This window comes from Protopterus annectens, chromosome 12.part0 (assembly GCF_019279795.1).
Source record: "Protopterus annectens isolate FY-2018-M chromosome 12.part0, PAN1.0, whole genome shotgun sequence".
Lineage (NCBI taxonomy): Eukaryota > Metazoa > Chordata > Ceratodontiformes > Protopteridae > Protopterus > Protopterus annectens.
In genome coordinates, this window is record NC_056746.1 from 262,378,672 (window position 1) to 262,398,749 (window position 20,078).

At 41.6% G+C, this 20,078-nt stretch overlaps 1 protein-coding gene across 1 annotated transcript in view; it reads left to right on the plus strand.

Moving 5' to 3' along the window:
- The window catches only part of ANKS3 (ankyrin repeat and sterile alpha motif domain containing 3), a 1,450,330-nt gene that overhangs the window by 1,031,103 nt on the left and 399,149 nt on the right, over positions 1-20,078 (plus strand). The window contains exon 12 of the mRNA XM_044089324.1: positions 6,522-6,663. Coding sequence (XP_043945259.1) covers positions 6,522-6,663 — 142 coding nt within the window. The remainder of the gene's footprint in view (positions 1-6,521; positions 6,664-20,078) is intronic.

Sequence of the window (20,078 nt, forward strand, 5' to 3'; positions counted from 1 at the left end):
GCACTGTCAGTTCTCTGCATTGCCCTTTGGCTTATCTATTGCGCCCAGGGTATTCACAAAGTGCCTAGCCCCAGTCATTGCATTTTGCAGGCAAAGAAATACTCAAATATACCCATACCTGGACGATTGTCTAATTCAGGCAGCTTTAAAGCCAGGACATACTTTTGAATTATCTGGCATTTGTACAAAAGGTGCTAACTTGTCTGGGGTACACCATAAAAGAAAATAAATCATATCTTGTACCCTGTCAACAAATTATATTCCTGGGAGCAAGCTTGAACACAACTTCCCAGATGGCTTTCCTCACACCAGAGAAACAAATTCATTTGACAACTTACTTCAAACTGATGGCCACAAAAACCCTGCTATCTGCAAGACAAATACTACAAGCCTTGGGGTTCATGGCCTCCTGCATTCTACTAATTCCATATGCAAAACTGCATATGAGGAAACTACAATGGTATCTAAAAAGCCTATGGTGTCAACATTCTCAGGATCTAGAAGCAATGATTTCTATCATACCTTGCCTACAGTTAGAGTTCCTTTGGTGGGCAGAGGCCTGCCACCAAAACAAAGGACTACCATTCACTCTACCCCCTGCCGCCCAAACCCTAACAACAGATGCATCAGACTATGCATGGGGGGCTCACTTGGCAGGGAAGTGCATTCAGGGTTAATGGAAACCAAGTCAAATCCACCTGCAGATCAATCAAAAAGAAATGTTAGCTGTACAGCATGCTCTGACAGCCTTCAAGGGCCACATTCTTCCAGGACAATTAATGGTAAAGACGGACAACACCACTGTCATGTGGTACATAAACAAGCAGGGGGGTACCCATTCATACCCCCTCTGCAGACTAGCCATGGCTCTGTGGAATACAGCCTTGAGCTACCAAGTGCATCTACAGGCTCAATTCCTGCCAGGAAAACTAAATATACTGGCAGACGAACTAAGCAGAAATCTCATGGACCCACACAAGTGTAAACTGGAACCAAAGACTTTTAACATGTTGATAAACAAATGGGCTGGTCCAGATATAGACCTGTTTGCCTCCCCCCAGAACTACCAATTGGACAAATTCTGCACAAGGACTCCCCACAAACAAGCCTGGAAAGTGGATGCCCTGTCCTTCAGCTGGGAAAAATCTATCAGTTTATGCCTTTCCTCCTCTGCCTCTCCTCTCCAAAGTACTACTAAAGATCAAACAGGACAAACCAAGGACAATACTGATCGCACCAGACTGGTCATGCCAACACTGGTACCCCCTCTTGTGCAGTGTGTCACTGCTGGCTCCATGGCACCTGCCTCAAACCCCTACCTTGCTGTCACAGCAGGAGGGCCAGATTCTGAACCCTCAGCTTCAAACCCTGAACCTGGCAGCCTGGCTAATTACCTAATCTCTCCGTTACCATCCCTCAGTAAACAAGTGTTGGATGTCATTTTGGAGGCAAGGAGGCCTAGTACTAGAAAATCTTATGCTGAAAAATGGAAAAGATTCTTTGCCTGTAACCAAACTCAAGGGATGGGCACAGCAGCTCCCAATTTACCTCATATTCTTCAATACTTAACTGAGATGCTTCACAAAGGCCTTTCTTTTTCCTCCATCAGAATTCATGCCTCAGCCATTTCACCTCATTACAACACAGAACCACCCCTCTTCTCTCATCCACTGCTCAAGTAGTTCCTTAGAGGGGGCCAAAAACTTAAGACCACCCAGGAGAGCCCAAACTCCAGCCTGGGACCTTAACTTTGTATTGGAAAAACTCCCTCTACCTCCTTTTGAGTCAGGTGCAAGTGCAGAATTAAATTCCTTTCTTGGAAAACAGCCTTCCTTTTAGCAATCACTTCAGCCAGAAGGGCATCTGAGTTACAAGCTCTTATGGCAGTGGAGCCTTTCACCATCTTTCATGTGGACAGGGTGTCCCTCAGGACCAATCCCTCCTTCATGCCCAGGGTAGTATCCAGTGTGGCTGTTAATCAGTCCATTCATTTGCCACTCTTGTTTTCTAATCCACAAAACAAAGGGGAACGGATACTGCACTCCTTAGATGTGCACAGACAACTTAGATTTTACTTGGACAGGACTAAACCTAAAAGGAAATCTGAACAACTGCTGGTGGCATTTGCTGCAGGGGCAGAGGGGAAGGCTATTTCAAAGCAAACCATTTCTAAATGGATAGGCCATTGCATTCATTTCTGTTATAAGCACCATGGAAAACCTATCCCACAGGGGATTAGACCACATTCAACCAGGGCTGCATCTACCTCTACAGCCTTTCTCAGGGGTGTCCCTACCATCCAAGCATTACCATTTGCCAATTTTCTCTAAATCCAGAGCTGGCTTTGCCACTGCAGTCTTGCAGGGCCTTATAGCTGATCCTAATGCTATCTAAATTCCTCCTCCTCCCATCCTTAGCTTTGGGAATCTACCCAAATGTGATGACTGCAACAGTGAAATACAAAGAACATAGTACAGTTGTGTACACTTACCATAAACGTAGATGTTCGAGTGTATTCACTGTTGCAGTCCTGGTTACCCTTCCTCCAACCCCCTGACTTCTTTTGGCTATACCTCTATTCTCCTTTACTATGTTTAAAAGCTTTTTGGTGTATTTGCTTTTTTTTGGAGGTATAACCTTGTGTGTGTGTGTGTGTGTGTGTGTGTGTGTGTGTGTGTGTGTGTGTGTGTGTGTGTGTGTGTGTGTGTATGTATATATATATATATATATATATATATATATATATATATATATATATATAATTGCTTCCCATTCGGGGGGCACCTGACATCTGGGGCAAGAAAAACTGATGTAATGGTGTCGTCTGCATGCTTTATACCCCTGACTACCTGACGTCACGGAAGATGAGACAGCAACCGATGCAGGACCCAAGACTTTGATAATCAGGCTGACTGAGAGCTACTACAAGCAGATAACACAAATGTGATGACTGCAACTGTGAATACACTCGAACATCTACATTTATGGTAAGTGTACACAACTGTACTTTCCTTCTCCTTGGGGTCTAAATTTTGTTCTCGAGAAACTTACTTTGGCCCCTTTTGAAGCAGCAAGTTCTTCTTTTCTTCAGCATTCTACCTGGAAAACAGTTCTTGTGTCCATCACCTCAGCCAGAACGGTCTCAGAATTTCAGGCACTTATGACCTCTTCCCCTTTACAGTTTTCCATAGGGTTAAGGTTTCCTTACGCACCAATCCCTCCTTTATGCCCAAGGTGGTGAATGAGTTGTCACTTAATCAGTCCATTAATCTGCCCACCTTTTTTCCATCAACATAATCCTCTAGTGAGAGGATTTTACACACCTTGGATATGCATAGACAAATCAGATTTTATTTAGACAAAACCAAGGTTATTAAGAAATCTGATCGCCTTTTCATTTCCTATCACCTAAGGGCCCTGGGCAGGCCTGTTTCCTTCTGGATTTCTAAAACTATTTCCTTTTGCTATGTGTTTCATGGGAAAACTGTTGCATCCCCAGTAAAAGCTCATTCCACTAGAGCTGTGTCCTCTTCAGGTGCTTTCTTCAAAGGCTGGACACGTCCGCTATATTAGAAGCAGCTAACTGATCTTCTGTACACACTTTCACAAAACACTACAAGTTGGATGGCATTTCCAGGTCTAGAGCTGGTTTTGCAATGGCTGTTCTGCAGGGGTTTGTAGAGAGTGCTACTGCCCCTCTGCCCAATCCTTCTTCTGCATGAGCTTTGGTATTCTCGCTCATGTTATGAATACTGCAACATATGAATAGAAGGACAGAGAATAGTTGTGTAAAATCTTTCCATAACCTTAGATGTCCTTCTCTTCTATATGTTGCAGTATCCTCCCCCCCCCCCCCCACACACACACACACTGCCTTTCCCCTGATGTTTGCCTGATTGCTAGTTGTGTGTTTCCTCACCTATCTCAGGCTGGTGTTCTTCCTGGGGCATTCATTTCTGAGGCTTGGTATGTACTGATGTCCACTTTTTGCCCAGCATCACTTTATGACCAATGTTGGACTAGTTCTGTGTGTGACATTGCACATACTGCACAGTAGCTTTAGGCTTTTGTATATTGGCCGGATGTTCGAGTCAGCTGGTGGAGGACTCCCTCATGGTACGAATACTGCAACATATAGAAGAGAAGGACATCTATGGTTATGGTAAGATTTTACACAGCTGTTGTATCTTGCCAGTCTTTTCAAGCTATAAAATGAACCAAATATGCATGAATTGAGGCCGCTTGATCAGAAGCATAGGAAATAACTCCACTGTAGACCTGTACTCTAGTTTAATAGAAGCTGACCCAAGACAGGGACAAGGTCACTGTTATTAATGTTTTGCATCTGTGATCTGGATCATCTCAGTATCTGATGACCTAGCCTGTGAGAGGCCCAGACTAAAATGTGTCGGATGGTTCTCTGAGTCAGACAGTAATCCACCATTAAGTCTGACATAACCACAAGTTGGAATACCAAGTCCAGAGACTTTTTTTACAAAATAATATTCTTGAAACTTATGAGCAGTGGTGAACACAAATGTAGCACTGTATGGTAGCCATTTATGTTTTCTGGCCCTTTTGATTCTAGGGAAGCCCATACTTCTTAAATGCAGTATCACTCAGGTAATGTTTGGCTTACCTTGACTGAAATTGGGTAGACATGATACATGGAAAGATGGATCAAGTGAGGCAGGATGACATTATAACTGCCACTGGTTGAGTTTAACTATGACAGGATCGGTTACAGTGGATATAGAAAGTGTACACACCCCTGTTAAAATGCCAGGTTTTTGTGATATAAAAAAATGAGACCAACCACAATAAATAATTTCAGAACTTTTCACACCTTTAATGTGCCCTATAACCTGTACAATTCAATTGAAAAACAAACAAATCTGTTAGGGGAAAAAATATAAAAAATAAAAACATACAATAAGCTGGTTGCATAAGTGTGCACACCCTTAAACTAATACTTTGTTGAAGCACCTTTTGATTTAATTACAGCATTCAGTCTTCTTGGGTAGGAGTCTATCAGCTTGGCACATATTGATTTAGCAATATTTGCCCACTCTTTCCTTGCAAAAGCGCTCCAAATCTGTCACATTGCGAGGGCATCTCTTGTGCACAGCCCTCTTCAGGTCACCCTACAGATTTTCTATTGGATTTAGGTCTGCGCTCTGGCTGGGCCATTCCAAAACTTAATTTTCTTCTGGTAAAGCCATTCTTTTGTTGGTTTGGATGTATGCTTGGGGTCATTGTCATGTTGAAAGGTGAAATTCCTCTTCATCTTCAGCTTTTTAGCAGATGCCTGAAGGTTTTGGGCCAAAAGTGACTGGTATTTGGAACTGTTTATAATTCCTTCCTGCTGAAAAAAGGCAACCCCAAAGCATGATACTGCCACCACCATGCTTCACTGTGGGGATGGTGTTCTTTTGGTGATGTGAAGTGTTGTTTGTGTGCCAAACGTACCTTTTAGAATTGTGGCCAAAATGTTCAACCTTGGTCTCATCAGATCGTAACACATTTTACCACATGCTTTTGCGAGACTTGATGTATTGTTTTGCAAATTTTAGCCAGGCCTGGATGTTCTTTTGTGTAAGAAAAGGCTTCCTTCTTGCAACCCTACCCCCATAGTCCAGACATACAGATAATTGTTGTCACATGTAGTACACTACCAGTACTTGCCAGAAATTCCTCTTGCTCCTTCAGTGTTGCTGTAGGTATCTTGGCAGCCTCCCTAACCAGTTTTCATCTTGTCTTTTCACCAATTTTGGAGAGATTTTCAGTTCTTTGCAACGTCACTGTTGTTCCATATTTTCTCCACTTTTTGGTGACTGTCTTCACTGTGTTCCATGGTATATCCAATGCTGTGCAAAATTTTTCTACCCTTCTCCTGACCGATACCTTTCAACAATGAGATCCCTTTGATGCTTTGTAAGCTCTCTGCGAACCATGGCTTTTGTTGTAGCAGGCATCTGAGTAAATGTCAGGAAAATCTTACTAGAACAGCTGAACTTTAGGGTTAATCAGTCTCTTTAATTGATTGCAGGTGTGTACCCAAGAAGACTGAATGCTGTAATTAAATCAAAAGGTGCTTCAACAAAGTATTAGCTTAAGGGTGTGCACACTTACGGTACGTTTTTTATTTTTTATATTTTTTCCCCTAACAGATTTTTGTTTTTCAATTGAATTGTATAGTTTATAGGTCACATTAAAGGTGGAAAAAGTTTTGAAATTATTTATTGTGGTCTCATTTTTTATATCACAAAAAACTGGCATTTTAACAGGAGTGTGTACACTTTTTATATCTAGTGTACATAGTAAAAGGTAAGAGAGAAGATGCACAAGACAGTTATTGTAAAGAATAGTAGAAAGAAACCTGGATCTTGTTAATTACTAAGTTTTGGTTTGTTAATTAAACAGTTTTGTACATTTTATCACACCCATTATCTTCAGTGTGTTCAATATTAATTGAGTGGAGACAAAATATAGTAACTGAATGTATTACTCTTATTCTACAGATTATTTGGGCCTAAACGAAAGATGACTTCAGCCATTGCACGATGGCACAGTAGTGCCCGGCCACCCAGCAATGCGCTGGAGCAAACTTATGCTGATCGTCTTGAGGCAGAAATGCAAGAGATGGCAATTCAGCTGCATAAGGTAAGATTGTAGTAGCCTGTGATCAAAAGGCAGTTGCTAAGCTGTTCTCAGACAAAATGTAATGCTGATTACGGGTTTCTTTTTTCCTGGAAGTATATTGTAATGTAATTAAGACATGTACCAAGTAGTGTGTCATTTTTCAAGGGCATGAATAGAGTTTACTTTCAGCACTGTGGCATCTTATTAGGATAATTGGGGTTTTCATGTCTTCCAGCATCACAAGTGACATACCTTCTGGCTGTACATCATGATGCCAGTACTTTCTTTATATGTACTCAAACTCTTGTGCTATACTTTAACCTTATTTGCACAGTGTCTAGTTCTTATTTCCTCACTGGTTAGTACCAGGCATGCACAATTCTACTTTGACTTGGTAAGTTACATCTGGACAAGATCACAGCTAGACAGCTGAGCAAAAACAACTATTTGTAACTTCGTCCCAACAAAAAACAAAACTAAAGCAATTTTGTGGGGGGGGGGGGGGTGTCTTTACCCTTTTACCCCAATGTGGGAGGCATATAACAACTGCATGGTTTGCAAAAACATGAGATCTCCAAAAAAATATGGTGAGCATCAGCTGTGATTTCCAATGGAAAGTATTGATTGCAGAGTTCAGTTATTTATTTTTTTAAACGTATTTCCTTTATTTGTCATACAGTACATTGAAAGACATATCACTTGCATATAGGTTCCTAGGTTCATAGGTTGATATTAGGCTATATGCCCTAGGGCATTTATCAGCCTAGCCAGAGTGTGTTTGGCTTTCGCCACCCCTTAAAAATGGGTTTTACTGTGCCCCTTTTAGGTTAGTTTAATGTGCCTCTGTCTAGTAGTGACACAGAAGTGATCCCCGGGGTGAACCTATGATCTCCCATCCACTCGTCAAGATTTCTCTTGAAGAGAGTCAGCGAGGGGCTCTGCCTGATATGGACTGGGATTCTATTCCAGAGTGCTGGGAGCCTCTGGGTCACAAATCTGTCTCTCCAGCATGTCCTATTAATTTCTGTGTTGAGATTCAAGTCCCTTGAGCGCATAGCTCTAGTGGATTTGGATTTTTTGAGGTGGAGCATGTCCATTAATTCTGGGTTGGACATGGCTTTATACGTCAGGCACAGATCTCCTCTAAGCAGGCGGTATGCAACTGAGTAGAGCTGGAGTTTCTTTAACCTGGCAGCATAGGTCATCTGTTTGAGACCCTTGATCCTCTTGGTGAGGTACTTTTGTGGTCTTTCCAGTTGCTGCATGTGTCGGGTAAGGTACATCCCAAACGGGGCATTCTATTCAATTATGGGCCTGATGACGGATGAGTAAAGGGGCACAATGACCTCCCTTGATCTAGATGTGAACCCTTTCATGATAAGGTGGGCTATATAGAAGGTCTTTCTAACCACTTTGGCAACGTGGTTATCAAAGGAGAGATTACTATAAACTTGGGTTCCCAGGTTCCTCCGTACTTAATGGATTACCGCCTATGTGGTAGTTTGTGGGCACTTTGTTTTTCCCAAAGGGGATGACTATACACTTCTTGGCATTTAGTTTTAGGCCATGGCTTTGGCAGCAGTTGTCCGTCTCTGTGAGACCCTTCTGGAGGATGCCTGTGTCAGCTGGAGAGTCGATTATGGCACCCAGTTTGCAGTCGTCCGCGAACTTGGTCGGCCATAGTCCTTCCGTGTTGGCCTGTACCTCTGAAAAATATATACCGAACAAGAGCGGTCCCAGGACTGAGCCCTGTGGGACGCCACATGTAACAGGTTTAGAGTCTGACATGGCACTCGCAATTCTGACCATGTGGGTTCTGTCCTTCAGCCAGTTTGCAACCCATCTTATGACGTAGGGGTTAATATTTAGGCTGGAGAGCTTATCTATGATGCCAGAGTGGGGTATGGTGTCGAAGGCTTTTGCGAGGTCCAGGTAGGCTGTGTGGACTACCTTCCCTTCATCTATGGCCTTGGTGACTGTTTCGAAGAAGTCTGCCAGGTTCAAGAGGCAGGATCTGCCCTTAACAAAGCCGAATTGTGCAGGATCTAGCGTCTGTAGTTCCCCAATGTCTTTGTTTATGAGTTCCATGATGATCCGCTCCATAGCTTTGCAGGCTAGGCTAGTCAGGCTTATGGGGCGATAGTTTCCAGGGTCCGTTGCGGCACCACCTTTGTGGAGTGGGACCACTGTTGCTGTACGCCATTCCCTGGGTACATATCCTGTAATAAGGCTGAGATTGAACAGTAACCTAATATGAGGTTTTAGCTCTTCTTGGAGCTCATGTAGGACGCAGTCCGGGACACCGTCCAGTCCCATTGATGCTGTGTTTTTTGCTTTGGAGAGAGCAGCTGTCACCTGAGCATCTGAGATGACAGGGAGACAACTCTCTGCTGGGATAGATATTTGCTCTTTTGGGGGGAAGGGGGGGAGAAGTTTGCACTGAACCTATCCACCAGAATGTTGGCAATGTCTGTGGGTTCAGTGTATTTTTTGTCATTTTGGACTAACTCAGAACATATCTGGGAGTTGCCACCCAGGTTTCTAACATAACTAAAGAAGGGCTTGTGGTTATCTTTAGTGTCTTGTGCAATTTTTCTCTCGAAGCTGGCCTTGGAAGATTTTATGAGGGACCGTAGTTTTTTGCTAGTACTGATCAGTGATGCTTTCTTATTGAGGGATTTTGCTCTATCCTGCAGTAGCTTCCTCCTTTTGTTGTATAGCTTATTTATGGCAGTGGTCCACCAGACAGGACGCCTGCCTTTGGAGGATTGTGTCTTGGTTTTATTAGGGATTGCATGATCCATGCATTCCTGAAGATGTCCATAGAATGCGTTTATAAAGGATTCTGCAGTTTGGGCCGTAGTTTCCACTGGCCCAGGGGCTTTGAGTGAATTCACCTCGGTTTTGAGAAGTGTGAAATTAGCCTTGGAGAAGTTTTTTACTGTGGTTTTCTGGGGTGGTGGTGGGGTCAGGATGTGGATGTCCAGCGAGATTAATTTGTGGTCTGATCTTACCAATGAGGGGTGTACCTCTAGTGTAGAGCATAGAGCCCCCATGTTTGTGATGATCAGGTCCAGTATGTTTTCCCCTCTTGTAGGCGTGGTGACCAGTTGTTCCATAGCATTTGAGTTTATAAATTCTAGGAATCTCTGGGCTAGGCTGTTGGGGCTTGAGTAGTGCTCCCAGTCTATGTTTGGGTAGTTGAAGTCTCCCAGTTTAAAGGTGTTTGGAGAGACCTTCATATTCTCCAGTGTTCTCAGGAAAGCCACGTGAGGTTCCAGAGTCTGGGACGGTGGTCTGTAGCAGGCTGCAAACTGAAAGGCAGTTTTGCCCACTGTTAGTTGCACATGGATGGTTTCCAATGCTTCGTGCAGTGCCACTAACCTGGAGGTGTGGGTATCCTTGATGAATATGGATACTCCCCCTCCTTTTGTGGTTCGGTCCGAGTTTTGGGGCCGAAAAGCATGGTATGAGTTATAACCTGGTAGTGCTGGGGTGCTCTCGGGAGCCTTGAACCAGGTCTCTGTTACTGCACAGACATCGATATTCTCCATGCTGAGGAGAGCTTCGAGTGATTGCAGTTTGAGGTTTAGACTTCTGGTGTTGAGTAGCATTACCCTTAGTTTATTTTTCCTTGTGTTGTCTATGGAGGTGGGTTTGTCTTTTGAGCCTTGCCTAAAAAAGGCACTGTGGGGGTGGCAAGAGCCTTTGCCAGTATCCGAAATCCCAGAGGTGACAGGTGCAAGCCGTCCCTAGCGAAGCAACGTGGCTTGTCGAGCATGTCATCCCAGGCTGACAGACACTGGATCCCCTTTGAATGACACCAGAACTTTAGCCAATTGTTAAAATTGATCATTTTTTCTTTATACTGTGGCATCATTTTTGGTGAGGGTAAGATGCTACTCAAGGTCAGGGTCATACCTGTCTGGGCTACATGATCTGAGAGCTCCTCTATGTCTCTTTTCATGTAGTCCAGGGAGGTAAGGCTCAGGTCATTCACACCAGCATGGACAATGACCGAGTCATATTTGTACTTGCTCTGGAGTGACCTGAGTGCTTGTGTTATGTGGCGGATCCTGGCGCCCGACAGGCAGCTCACCGTGACCTTCTCCTTGTTCAGCCTGGTGAGTGGGACGTCAGTGTGCCTGACAATAGAGTCACCTATTACAAGTGTATCAGGTGTGTTGTTTGGCCTTAAGGGCTGTGACTGTTTGGCACACTGATTTTGTGAAGTATGTGTTTTACTTTTTTTGTTTTGTGGTAGAGGTTGCTTGGATGTCTGCTTTGGAGGTCTCTGCTGCTTAGGCAGATTTGTATTTAGAGCCTCCGAGTATGTTTTAGTGTGTTTGTGTTTGGTTTGAGATGTGGTGGGTCTATGTGTGACTGGATTTGTGGTGTGTATGGTTACCTTCTCCTCCTGATTGGCTGCACCAGTACTGCGTTGAGAGAGCTTAGCCTCCAGTTTGGCTATATGGTTGCATCTCTCACATATATTAGTACTTGTTGGGAGGAGGAGAGGGTTGTCTGTGTACATGAGGCAGTTGTAACATTGCCCTAGGATTCCCAGATTCACCAGCTGGACTGGAGAGGAAACTAGCAAATGACCTTTGGACATGCCGGTATAGTATAAGTAACTCCTTTATGGCTGACAAAAAGGACTAATAGGGGACGAGTACTCCAAGGGAGTATATGAGGAGGTAGTGCTATTACTTTATTAGTGCTAACTTATATAATTGCTTGTAAGAGCAAGTGCTATGTTAAATGAGTCTTTACTTGAGAGATAGAGCAGATCTAAGGGAAAAAGTGAAGAGCAGACTTTGTGGAGCCGAGAATGGTTTAAGCCTGGTTAAGCGGCGCTGCCCGATGCTGCGCTATGCGCAAATTCGTGCAAACCCTCGCCAAAGCAGGTTTTTATACAGGGAACTTAAAAGAGCTAAAAATGAGCCCAAAACGGCCAATAAACTATAAGATTCTTGTGCTGAGGTCACTCCTCCAGGGACAGATAGGCTGCTCAAAGCTCCCCACTCCCACTGGTGAACAAAGAAGCTTCCTTCTATCCAAGTAAGGAAATGGGCAACACAGGAACTATTCTAAAGTCCAGAATACAGCAATGCCTGTATTAAGGACTATTCTAGGTCAGGAAAGGCGAGAAACAAGGATATTTTTTTGTTTTTTTTTCTTTTTTAACAGAACAAACAGCAGAAAAAGTACAGTAAAATCTTAACACAGGCTAGCGCACTTGAGTGAGAAGCCTCAACAGTTAAATTCAAACAAACAAACTTTTAAAAGGGCAGGTATTGGAAATCACAAAAAACAAGCTTAAAACAGGCAAAAGAGTAGATTAAACTCGCTTTTCGGCGAGGAAAGACGGTCGAACAGGTAATAGCAGTAAAATATACTTAAATCTTGGAAGCAGTCACTCTTTTCGTTTCTCTGCTGCTAGCACCACTCTGCAGGACCACGAGGAGCTGTTGCTGAGTTGGAACAAGCGAAAAACCGCACCAAAGCGGGTTTTTATACAGGGAACTTAAAAAAGCTAGAAATTAGCCCAAAACGGCCAATAAACTACAAGATTCTTGTGCTGAGGTCACTCCTCCAGGGACAGATAGGATGCTCAAAGCTCCCCACTCCCACTGGTGAACAAAGAAGCTTCCTTCTATCCAAGTAAGGAAATGGGCAACACAGGAACTATTCTAAAGTCCAGAATACAGCAATGCCTGTATTAGGGACTAATGTAGGTCAGGAAAGGTGGGAAACAAGGATTTTTTTTGTTTTTTTCTTTTTTAACAGAACAAACAGCAGAAAAAGTACAGTAAAATCTTAACACAGGCTAGCGCACTTGAGTGAGCAGCCTCAACAGTTAAATTCAAACAAACAAACTTTTAAAAGTGCAGGTATTGGAAATCACAAAAAAACAAGCTTAAAACAGGCAAAAGAGCAGATTAAACTCGCTTTTCGGCGAGGAAAGACGGTCGCACAGGTAATAGCAGTAAAATATACTTAAATCTTGGAAGCAGTTACTCTTTTCATTTCTCTGCTGCTAGCACCACTCTGCAGGACCACGAGGAGCTGTTGCTGAGTAGGAACAAGCGAAAAACCGCGCCAAAGCGGGTTTTTATACTGGGAACTTAAAAGAGCTAGAAATTAGCCCGAAACGGCCAATAAACTACAAGATTCTTATGCTGAGGTCACTCCTCCAGGGACAGATAGGCTGCTCAAAGCTCCCCACTCCCACTGGTGAACAAAGAAGCTTCCTTCTATCCAAGTAAGGAAATGGGCAACACAAGAACTATTCTAAAGTCCAGAATACAGCAATGCCTGTATTAGGGACTATTCTAGGTCAGGAAAGGCGGGAAACAAGGATTTTTTTTTCTCTTTTTTAACAGAACAAACAGCAGAAAAAGTACAGTAAAATCTTAACACAGGCTAGTGCACTTGCGTGAGCAGCCTCAACAGTTAAATTCAAAGAAACAAACTTTTAAAAGTGCAGGTATTGGAAATCACAAAAAAAAAGCTTAAAGCAGGCAAAAGAGCAGATTAAACTCGCTTTTCAGCGAGGAAAGAAGGTCGCACAGGTAATAGCAGTAAAATATACTTAAATCTTGGAAGCAGTCACTCTTTTCATTTCTCTGCTGCTAGCACTACTCTGCAGGACCACGATGAGCTGTTGCTGAGTAGGAACAAGCGAAAAAACGCACCAAAGCGGGTTTTTATATAGGGAACTTAAAAGAGTTAGAAATTAGCCCAAAACGGCCAATAAACTGCAAGATTCTTGTGCTGAGGTCACTCCTCCAGGGACAGATAGGCTGCTCAAAGCTCCCCACTCCCACTGGTGAACAAAGAAGCTTCCTTCTATCTTGGTAAGGAAATGGACAACACAGGAACTATTCTAAAGTCCAGAATACAGCAATGCCTGTATTAGGGACTATTCTAGGTCAGGAAAGGCGGGAAACAAGTATATATTTTTTTTTTCTTTTTTAACAGAACAAACAGCAGAAAAAGTACAGTAAAATCTTAACACAGGCTAGCGCACATGAGTGAGCAGCCTCAACAGTTAAATTCAAACAAACAAACTTTTAAAAGGGCAGGTATTGGAAATCACAAAAAACAAGGTTAAAACAGGCAAAAGAGCAGATTAAACTCGCATTTCGGCGAGGAAAGACGGTCGCACAGATAATAGCAGTAAAATATACTTAAATCTTGAAAGCAGTCACTCTTTTCATTTCTCTGCTGCTAGCACCACTCTGCAGGACCACGAGGAGCTGTTGCTGAGTAGGAATACGTGGAAATATATTATCAGATTGTCTGTAATGTGATATACAAAACAACACAAGAAAGTATAACTAACAGAAAACGGTTTCATCAACATTAAAATATTAAACAACTTGTATATTTATTTCATAGTGTAAGTAAAGTACATTACCAATAAAAGTCAAATGCACCAGCTGAGAAACCACTTATTCTGCTTACTAAAGGAATTAGTACCACTCTGTTGCCAATGTCAGATTGTGCAATCCAGTCACATTTACATTGTTACATGACTAATATCTGAAGTTCAACCATTCTACCATATCAGTTTTAGGAGGTTCCCAGTTGATAAACTTGAGTGAGAAAGAGAGGTTTCCATTAAGATGGCATTGATTTCCAGTGTTTAAATAAAAGTCCGATAAATGCTGTACTAATCAATTTGTTCCAGGCCCAAATAATGACTAGGGATGGAGTAAAAAAGTAGGCTTAATGCCAAAAAGCCAAAACTTAGGATAGGTGTGGAAAGGAAAGGAGGATCTAGTAGTACAAAAAACATGCTTCCATGATTGCATTCCACGTTATAGAAGTTGTGGGGCTTGTTCAGATCATATGGGTATAATCTGCATTGGAGGACTAACACTGCCAATACACATTAGTGGAACATAAGTCTCATTCAACCAACTTTGCGAGGGAATATTACTGTTCATGTATGTATACATATGCATACACACACACACACACACACACACACACACACACACACACACACACGCATGCACACATTTTGTTAACTGGGAAAGTGAATTGGTCCATCTGAGAAACATTTTCAGCCATGGCCCAAGCCTTATTGGCAGATAACATCAATTGTGAAACATAAAATGTAACAAAAATTCAATTATATAGCATGGCATAGCACTAAATGTTATACTGAAAGTAAAACATACAGTGAGTAATGCTAATAAATACACCTACATCATGGAACCATTACAAGTAGTGTGAAGTAATATATCTATTTTGTAGTTATCTTGATTTATAAACTTGTTAGTATGCAGCATAGTCAATACCTAAAGTAAGTTGAGATACAGTGCAGTAAATGTCAAAATTAGACAGTGCAATAGTATGCAAGTGGACTGATGAAAATGTTATCAGTTTTGATGTGAATAATGGATTATAATTTGTATATCACAGCTGTAACACTAGGGTGCCCATGTGTTAATAATTCATGAGTTCACTGCCACAAATGCCATGTGAAAAAGAGTAGTAGAATAATTTATCAGAAAACAGGAGCTGAATGTAACTTAGATTTACCACAGTAAGTTGAAGTGGTGGAACTTAACAGCAAGCGTTTGTGAATGTCACTATAGAGAACTAGTGTGGCCTTATGAAATATGAATTGACAAATGTAGTGATAGGTAAAATAGTGAGCACATTTTGTATTGAAAGTAGCTGACATCTCTGAAGTAGCAACATTTATTAGATTGCATAAATGTCATATAAGTTTCCTTTTTTATAGTTTTATGTCATCCAATAGTCTTATGTCCTGAGGTATACTGTCCTGATATTTGGAAGCAATTTTTGATAATGATCTTTCAGTGTTTGAGCTTGGACAGTGGTTGGGTTAACCGTAGTCCAACAATATTGAGCAGAATAGGCTTTTTCTTTTTCAGTTTGCATTCTAAAGGTTTGTAGTATCTGCCATTTAGTAGTTTGCATTTGTTGTTTACGTGTTTGTACTTAGACACTGTTAGAATCATTGAAGTGAAAGGATAGTATTAGCCATCATTTGTAACTCAAAACCAAGACCTCCAGCATATCTCACTAACACTGTTGTAGAACCCACAAGAGCCTCTGGACAGATGGATGTTGAGTTTTTCCTTGGGAGCTTTATCCTTTCAGCTAGGAAACTCCCAGCATGATAACTGTTGTCAGTTAATAGTTTGTAGGTAAGAACATTTTTTAAAAGGAATGCTTTGACATGCACAAGAAGGCATTTTCATTTAGTTTAATGCAGGGGTGTTCCACTTGATTTGCAGGATATACATGTCTTGGCTGGTTTGTTGTTCATTGTTTTAATTAATCTGGAGTGCTGGACAGGTGATAACCAAATGATTGGGAGACTGTATTTGAATCTGGATAACAATACATTTATAGTGGTAGCATGTATGCATTCTGTTATGGTGATAACCTTTGAAATTTCCTGACATGGAAGCCCTTGGCCTGTCCAAATCCCAGAGATTTGATCCCTTGCCCAGGCTTGGTAGATGCCCTGCCATCTAACATCAGGGCATTGTAGGGTAAAGGGTTGACATCTAGCACCACTACCTCAGGTCTTTCTTTTCCTTTGGGCTAGAGCCCCCACTCTCCCTGCCCCTCACCAGAGAAAACAACCTGCCCAAGATCTTCTCCAGAAAAGGAAGTGCTAGCTAGGAATAGGCAAATGGACCTAAGGTGAAGGGGGGAGGGATGTGATATAAGAGGGGAGATGGAGGGTGGGAGAGAGGTAATAGGTAGTGCAACAGTGAAGACACTTGAAAATCTATGTTTAACTGTACTATGTTCATTTTGCGTCACTGTTACAGTACTAACATATGGGATGGTTCCCAGAGCTGTAAGAACAGATTTGATGAAAATGCTAAGGGTGAGATATATGATACCCTGCACTAACTATGATGACCGAAGTCAACCTGTAATGTTTAAAAAAGTGTGTACCGAGCACCAGGTAACTGCCACCAGTTTGGCTTGGGTAGGCACCCCCTCTGAGAAAGGCAGTAGTAGTTGCTGTAGCCCTGGTAGAATGGGTCCTAATTTGATCAGGCATCCTTTTGCCAAGGTGCTTATAATGGGTCTATATTATAAGCTCGAAAGCTTAAAAGAGCGAGTACTCTTTTATCGAGCTGTAAACATCGCAACCACTAAATAGCGAAGACACAGAACAGTGATTTTTTTTCCCCCAGGGAAAAAAAATTGCTGCTCCGCAAAAAAAAAAAAAAAACAAAAGCAAGCACAAAATAAAGTGGGGGGCTTTGCCCCCCCCACCCTCTGATGTGGGGGTCTGTGCCCCCCCTACTTAAATATACCAACTCTGAGATCGCACCACAGTGGAGGAAATGGCAAAGTCCTGAAAACAGCCCAGTGATTTTTTTCCCCTAGGAAAAAAATCGCTGTTACGTGTCTTCGCTATTTAGTGGTTTCGATGTCTACAGCTCGATAAAAGAGCGTTCTTTTAAGCTTTCGAGCTTCTGATATAGACCCACATGTAACAGCAGGCAATGTAGCTACAGATTCACCTTGGAATAGTTTCTTTACCAACAAGCATTCCTTCTTAGCTTTTTGCAAAGGCTGTAAATAGTCGGTCAGACATTCTAAGTCCAGTTATTATTTAAGCTGTCTGTGGACATCAAAGGAATGCAAGGTTCTCTCTTTGTTTTTTGTTTTTTGTTTTGGGGGGGGGGGTTTAGAGAAGCAGACAGTCATGTAGACAGCTTGATTAAAAGATAGCTCAGAGACTACTTTGGGCATAAACAAAGGGCTGTGAAGGGATCGCATGTTTGGTATTTGGCCAGCTAAAGGCTTCCATGAGTGAAAATCCCAAAGGTAATTACTACATCAGTTAAGATATTCATAACATCTACATTTATGGTAAGCAAATACATAACTGTAGTTTCTTCTCACACATCTCCCTCCATCCAAGACTGTAAGCAAGTTTTATTGAGATACTTTCAAGAAGTAAAACTTGAAGTAAAAGATATATTTTCATGTCATACTTATACAACTTTTTGTTTTGAAAGACCCTGAGTTTTTGTTGACTGGGTGGAACAATTTTGACACTTTGCATGACATCTTTCTGTCTTAGTATTATTTTACGTCTTTTGTAATGCCTGGCCACTAGAAATTTTTCATAACCCTTTTCTGTACACTCTGTGCTCCTATCTCCTGAAAAAGGAAGGAATGTTGTGTGCTTTTAGATATGTGCTTGATGATTGGCCCTTGAAACTGTCAACTGCTGTATTACACATTCTTCAAAAGATTTACTGTTGTATTTATCAGTTGTGGGAATCCTGCCTGCAGGAGTCTGATAGTAGGCACAACTTCCAGAGATTTTCCTTCCCTCTTCTGGGTTCAGCCAGCTCCATCTTGCTTGGACATCAGGAAGTTGGATGTATAATATGGGTGTCAGACAACACCATCTTCACATCTTTGTTTACACGGTTTGTGTGTTTTCCTATATTGTACAGTGTCATCAGACTGGCCTGTCTGCCTTCTTCCAGAGGATTCAGATAAGTACCTCAGAGGTGAAACATTTCTAGAATTCTATATTGTGTAAATGTCTAATAATGATAGAGTTCCTAAGTTTTTTTTTTCACACCCAAGGACATTCATAGCTATTGCATTTTCTGTTTAGGCCCACAGTATGATATGGATGTTTGTCCACATTGTCCAGGGTTTATCATGGTTTAATTTCTCAGTCTTTTGGGTTTCTAGTACCATGATGACAATGGACCGCATTCCTAAGACAAAAGTATAATTAAAGTTCATGAAATCAGTACTGTTTCAATCTTTGATGTTAGCCAAAAGTGCTTTTCACAGCACCTGCAGTGTACCCAGAACTAACTCCATCTGTAACTCATATGGTGGCATATCTAACTATAATTGTAAATATTTTTTTATGAGACCCATTGCTCCCTACTAGTACTGGAACTGTTTGGGTATCCTTCCACATTGCCCTCATTTCTGCCTGCAAATCCTGGTATTTTGACTTTGTGTCTCAGTGTATGCAAGGCACTGTAATCACTTGGTGTTGCAATTTCAATGATCAGTGCTACTTTAGTCTTCTTTTCATGAACTACTGTAGCTGGTTTTTTGAACTGTTGGTAATGGGTGATCCCATGTAATATAAACATCATCATTCTCTATATTGCTTTGTGGCTCATGTTTCCACTGCTTCTCAGCTACTTCAGTTTTGTAGTGCTTGCACAATCTCCAGTGCAACAATCTTGCCACATTATTTTGCCTTTCAGTGTACAGGCTTTCTCTCATTAGTGTGTCACACCCAGCAACAAGATGTGCGACTGTTTCCAGTTCTGTTTTACAAAACCTACATTTGTCTGTTTCTCTCGCATGTTCAATGGACTTTGTAAACCAACGTGTTCATAGTCCGCTGTCTTGGGCCACCAATAATTAACCTTTCATCTTTTGGTTTAAATTCTCCTCTCCTTAACCATTCCTGCATTTGATCCTGATCAACATGAGGTTCTTCCAAGAGTTTCTATACTTGCAACTATATTTATGCATTTTCCACATTTCTTGCCTTCTCATCCAGTTCTTCACGTTATATTCTTTCTTTTGGTTTTTTTGGCACATTCATTTGCTGCCTGATTTTTATCTACTTCTGGTTTGATTTCCATTCCCACTTGACACCGATATGCTTCTGCTAAACTAAGCAGGGAAGTCATCTTAGACTTATTCTCTTCATGTTTCAAAACTTTCACTATGTTTGGGTCTTCTGAGGTAAGCAGATATGTATGCAGTCCCATGATTGCATATCTATACATGTAATCAATTTCGAGTAGGCCCATACCTCCTTCAGAATGGGGAATATATAGTCTTGGTATCCACTAATTTTTATAAATCATTAGATGAGCATTAAGCATCCTTCTTGTCTTCCTGTTCAACCTATCCATCATTTTTTGGGGCCAGTCAATCACTCCAAAACTGTAAGGACAGGAAGAGCAAATTGGTTTATAGCTTGGAATTTGTTCCTAGATATCAGTGCTGTTTTCAGTATCAGTTTTAGTCTTCTAAAATATTCTTTGCTAAGTTTTATTCGCATTTGTTCATGTTTTATTGTTGATCTTTCTATCAGTTCCCAAATATTTGTACAATCCCTCTTGCTCAAGTTTATATCACATTCCTGTCCCAAACTGATGTTTTCTTGGTGCTGCAGCTTTCCTGCTTTAAAGTCTGCTTTTGCATGTTTATCAAGACCAAATGATTTTCTTATATCATCTGAAAAGGTTTTGACAACTTGCATTTGTTCTTTCAGTTCCTCATCTGATGTACTATATAGTTTTAATCATGTACAAAAAGAAGATTAGAACTCTTTACACTTTGTTGTTTTCTGGGAATCAGATTGTAGCCATGACCTAATCTGTTAAGTAGACAGCGTAATGGGTTAAGGGCAAGACAAA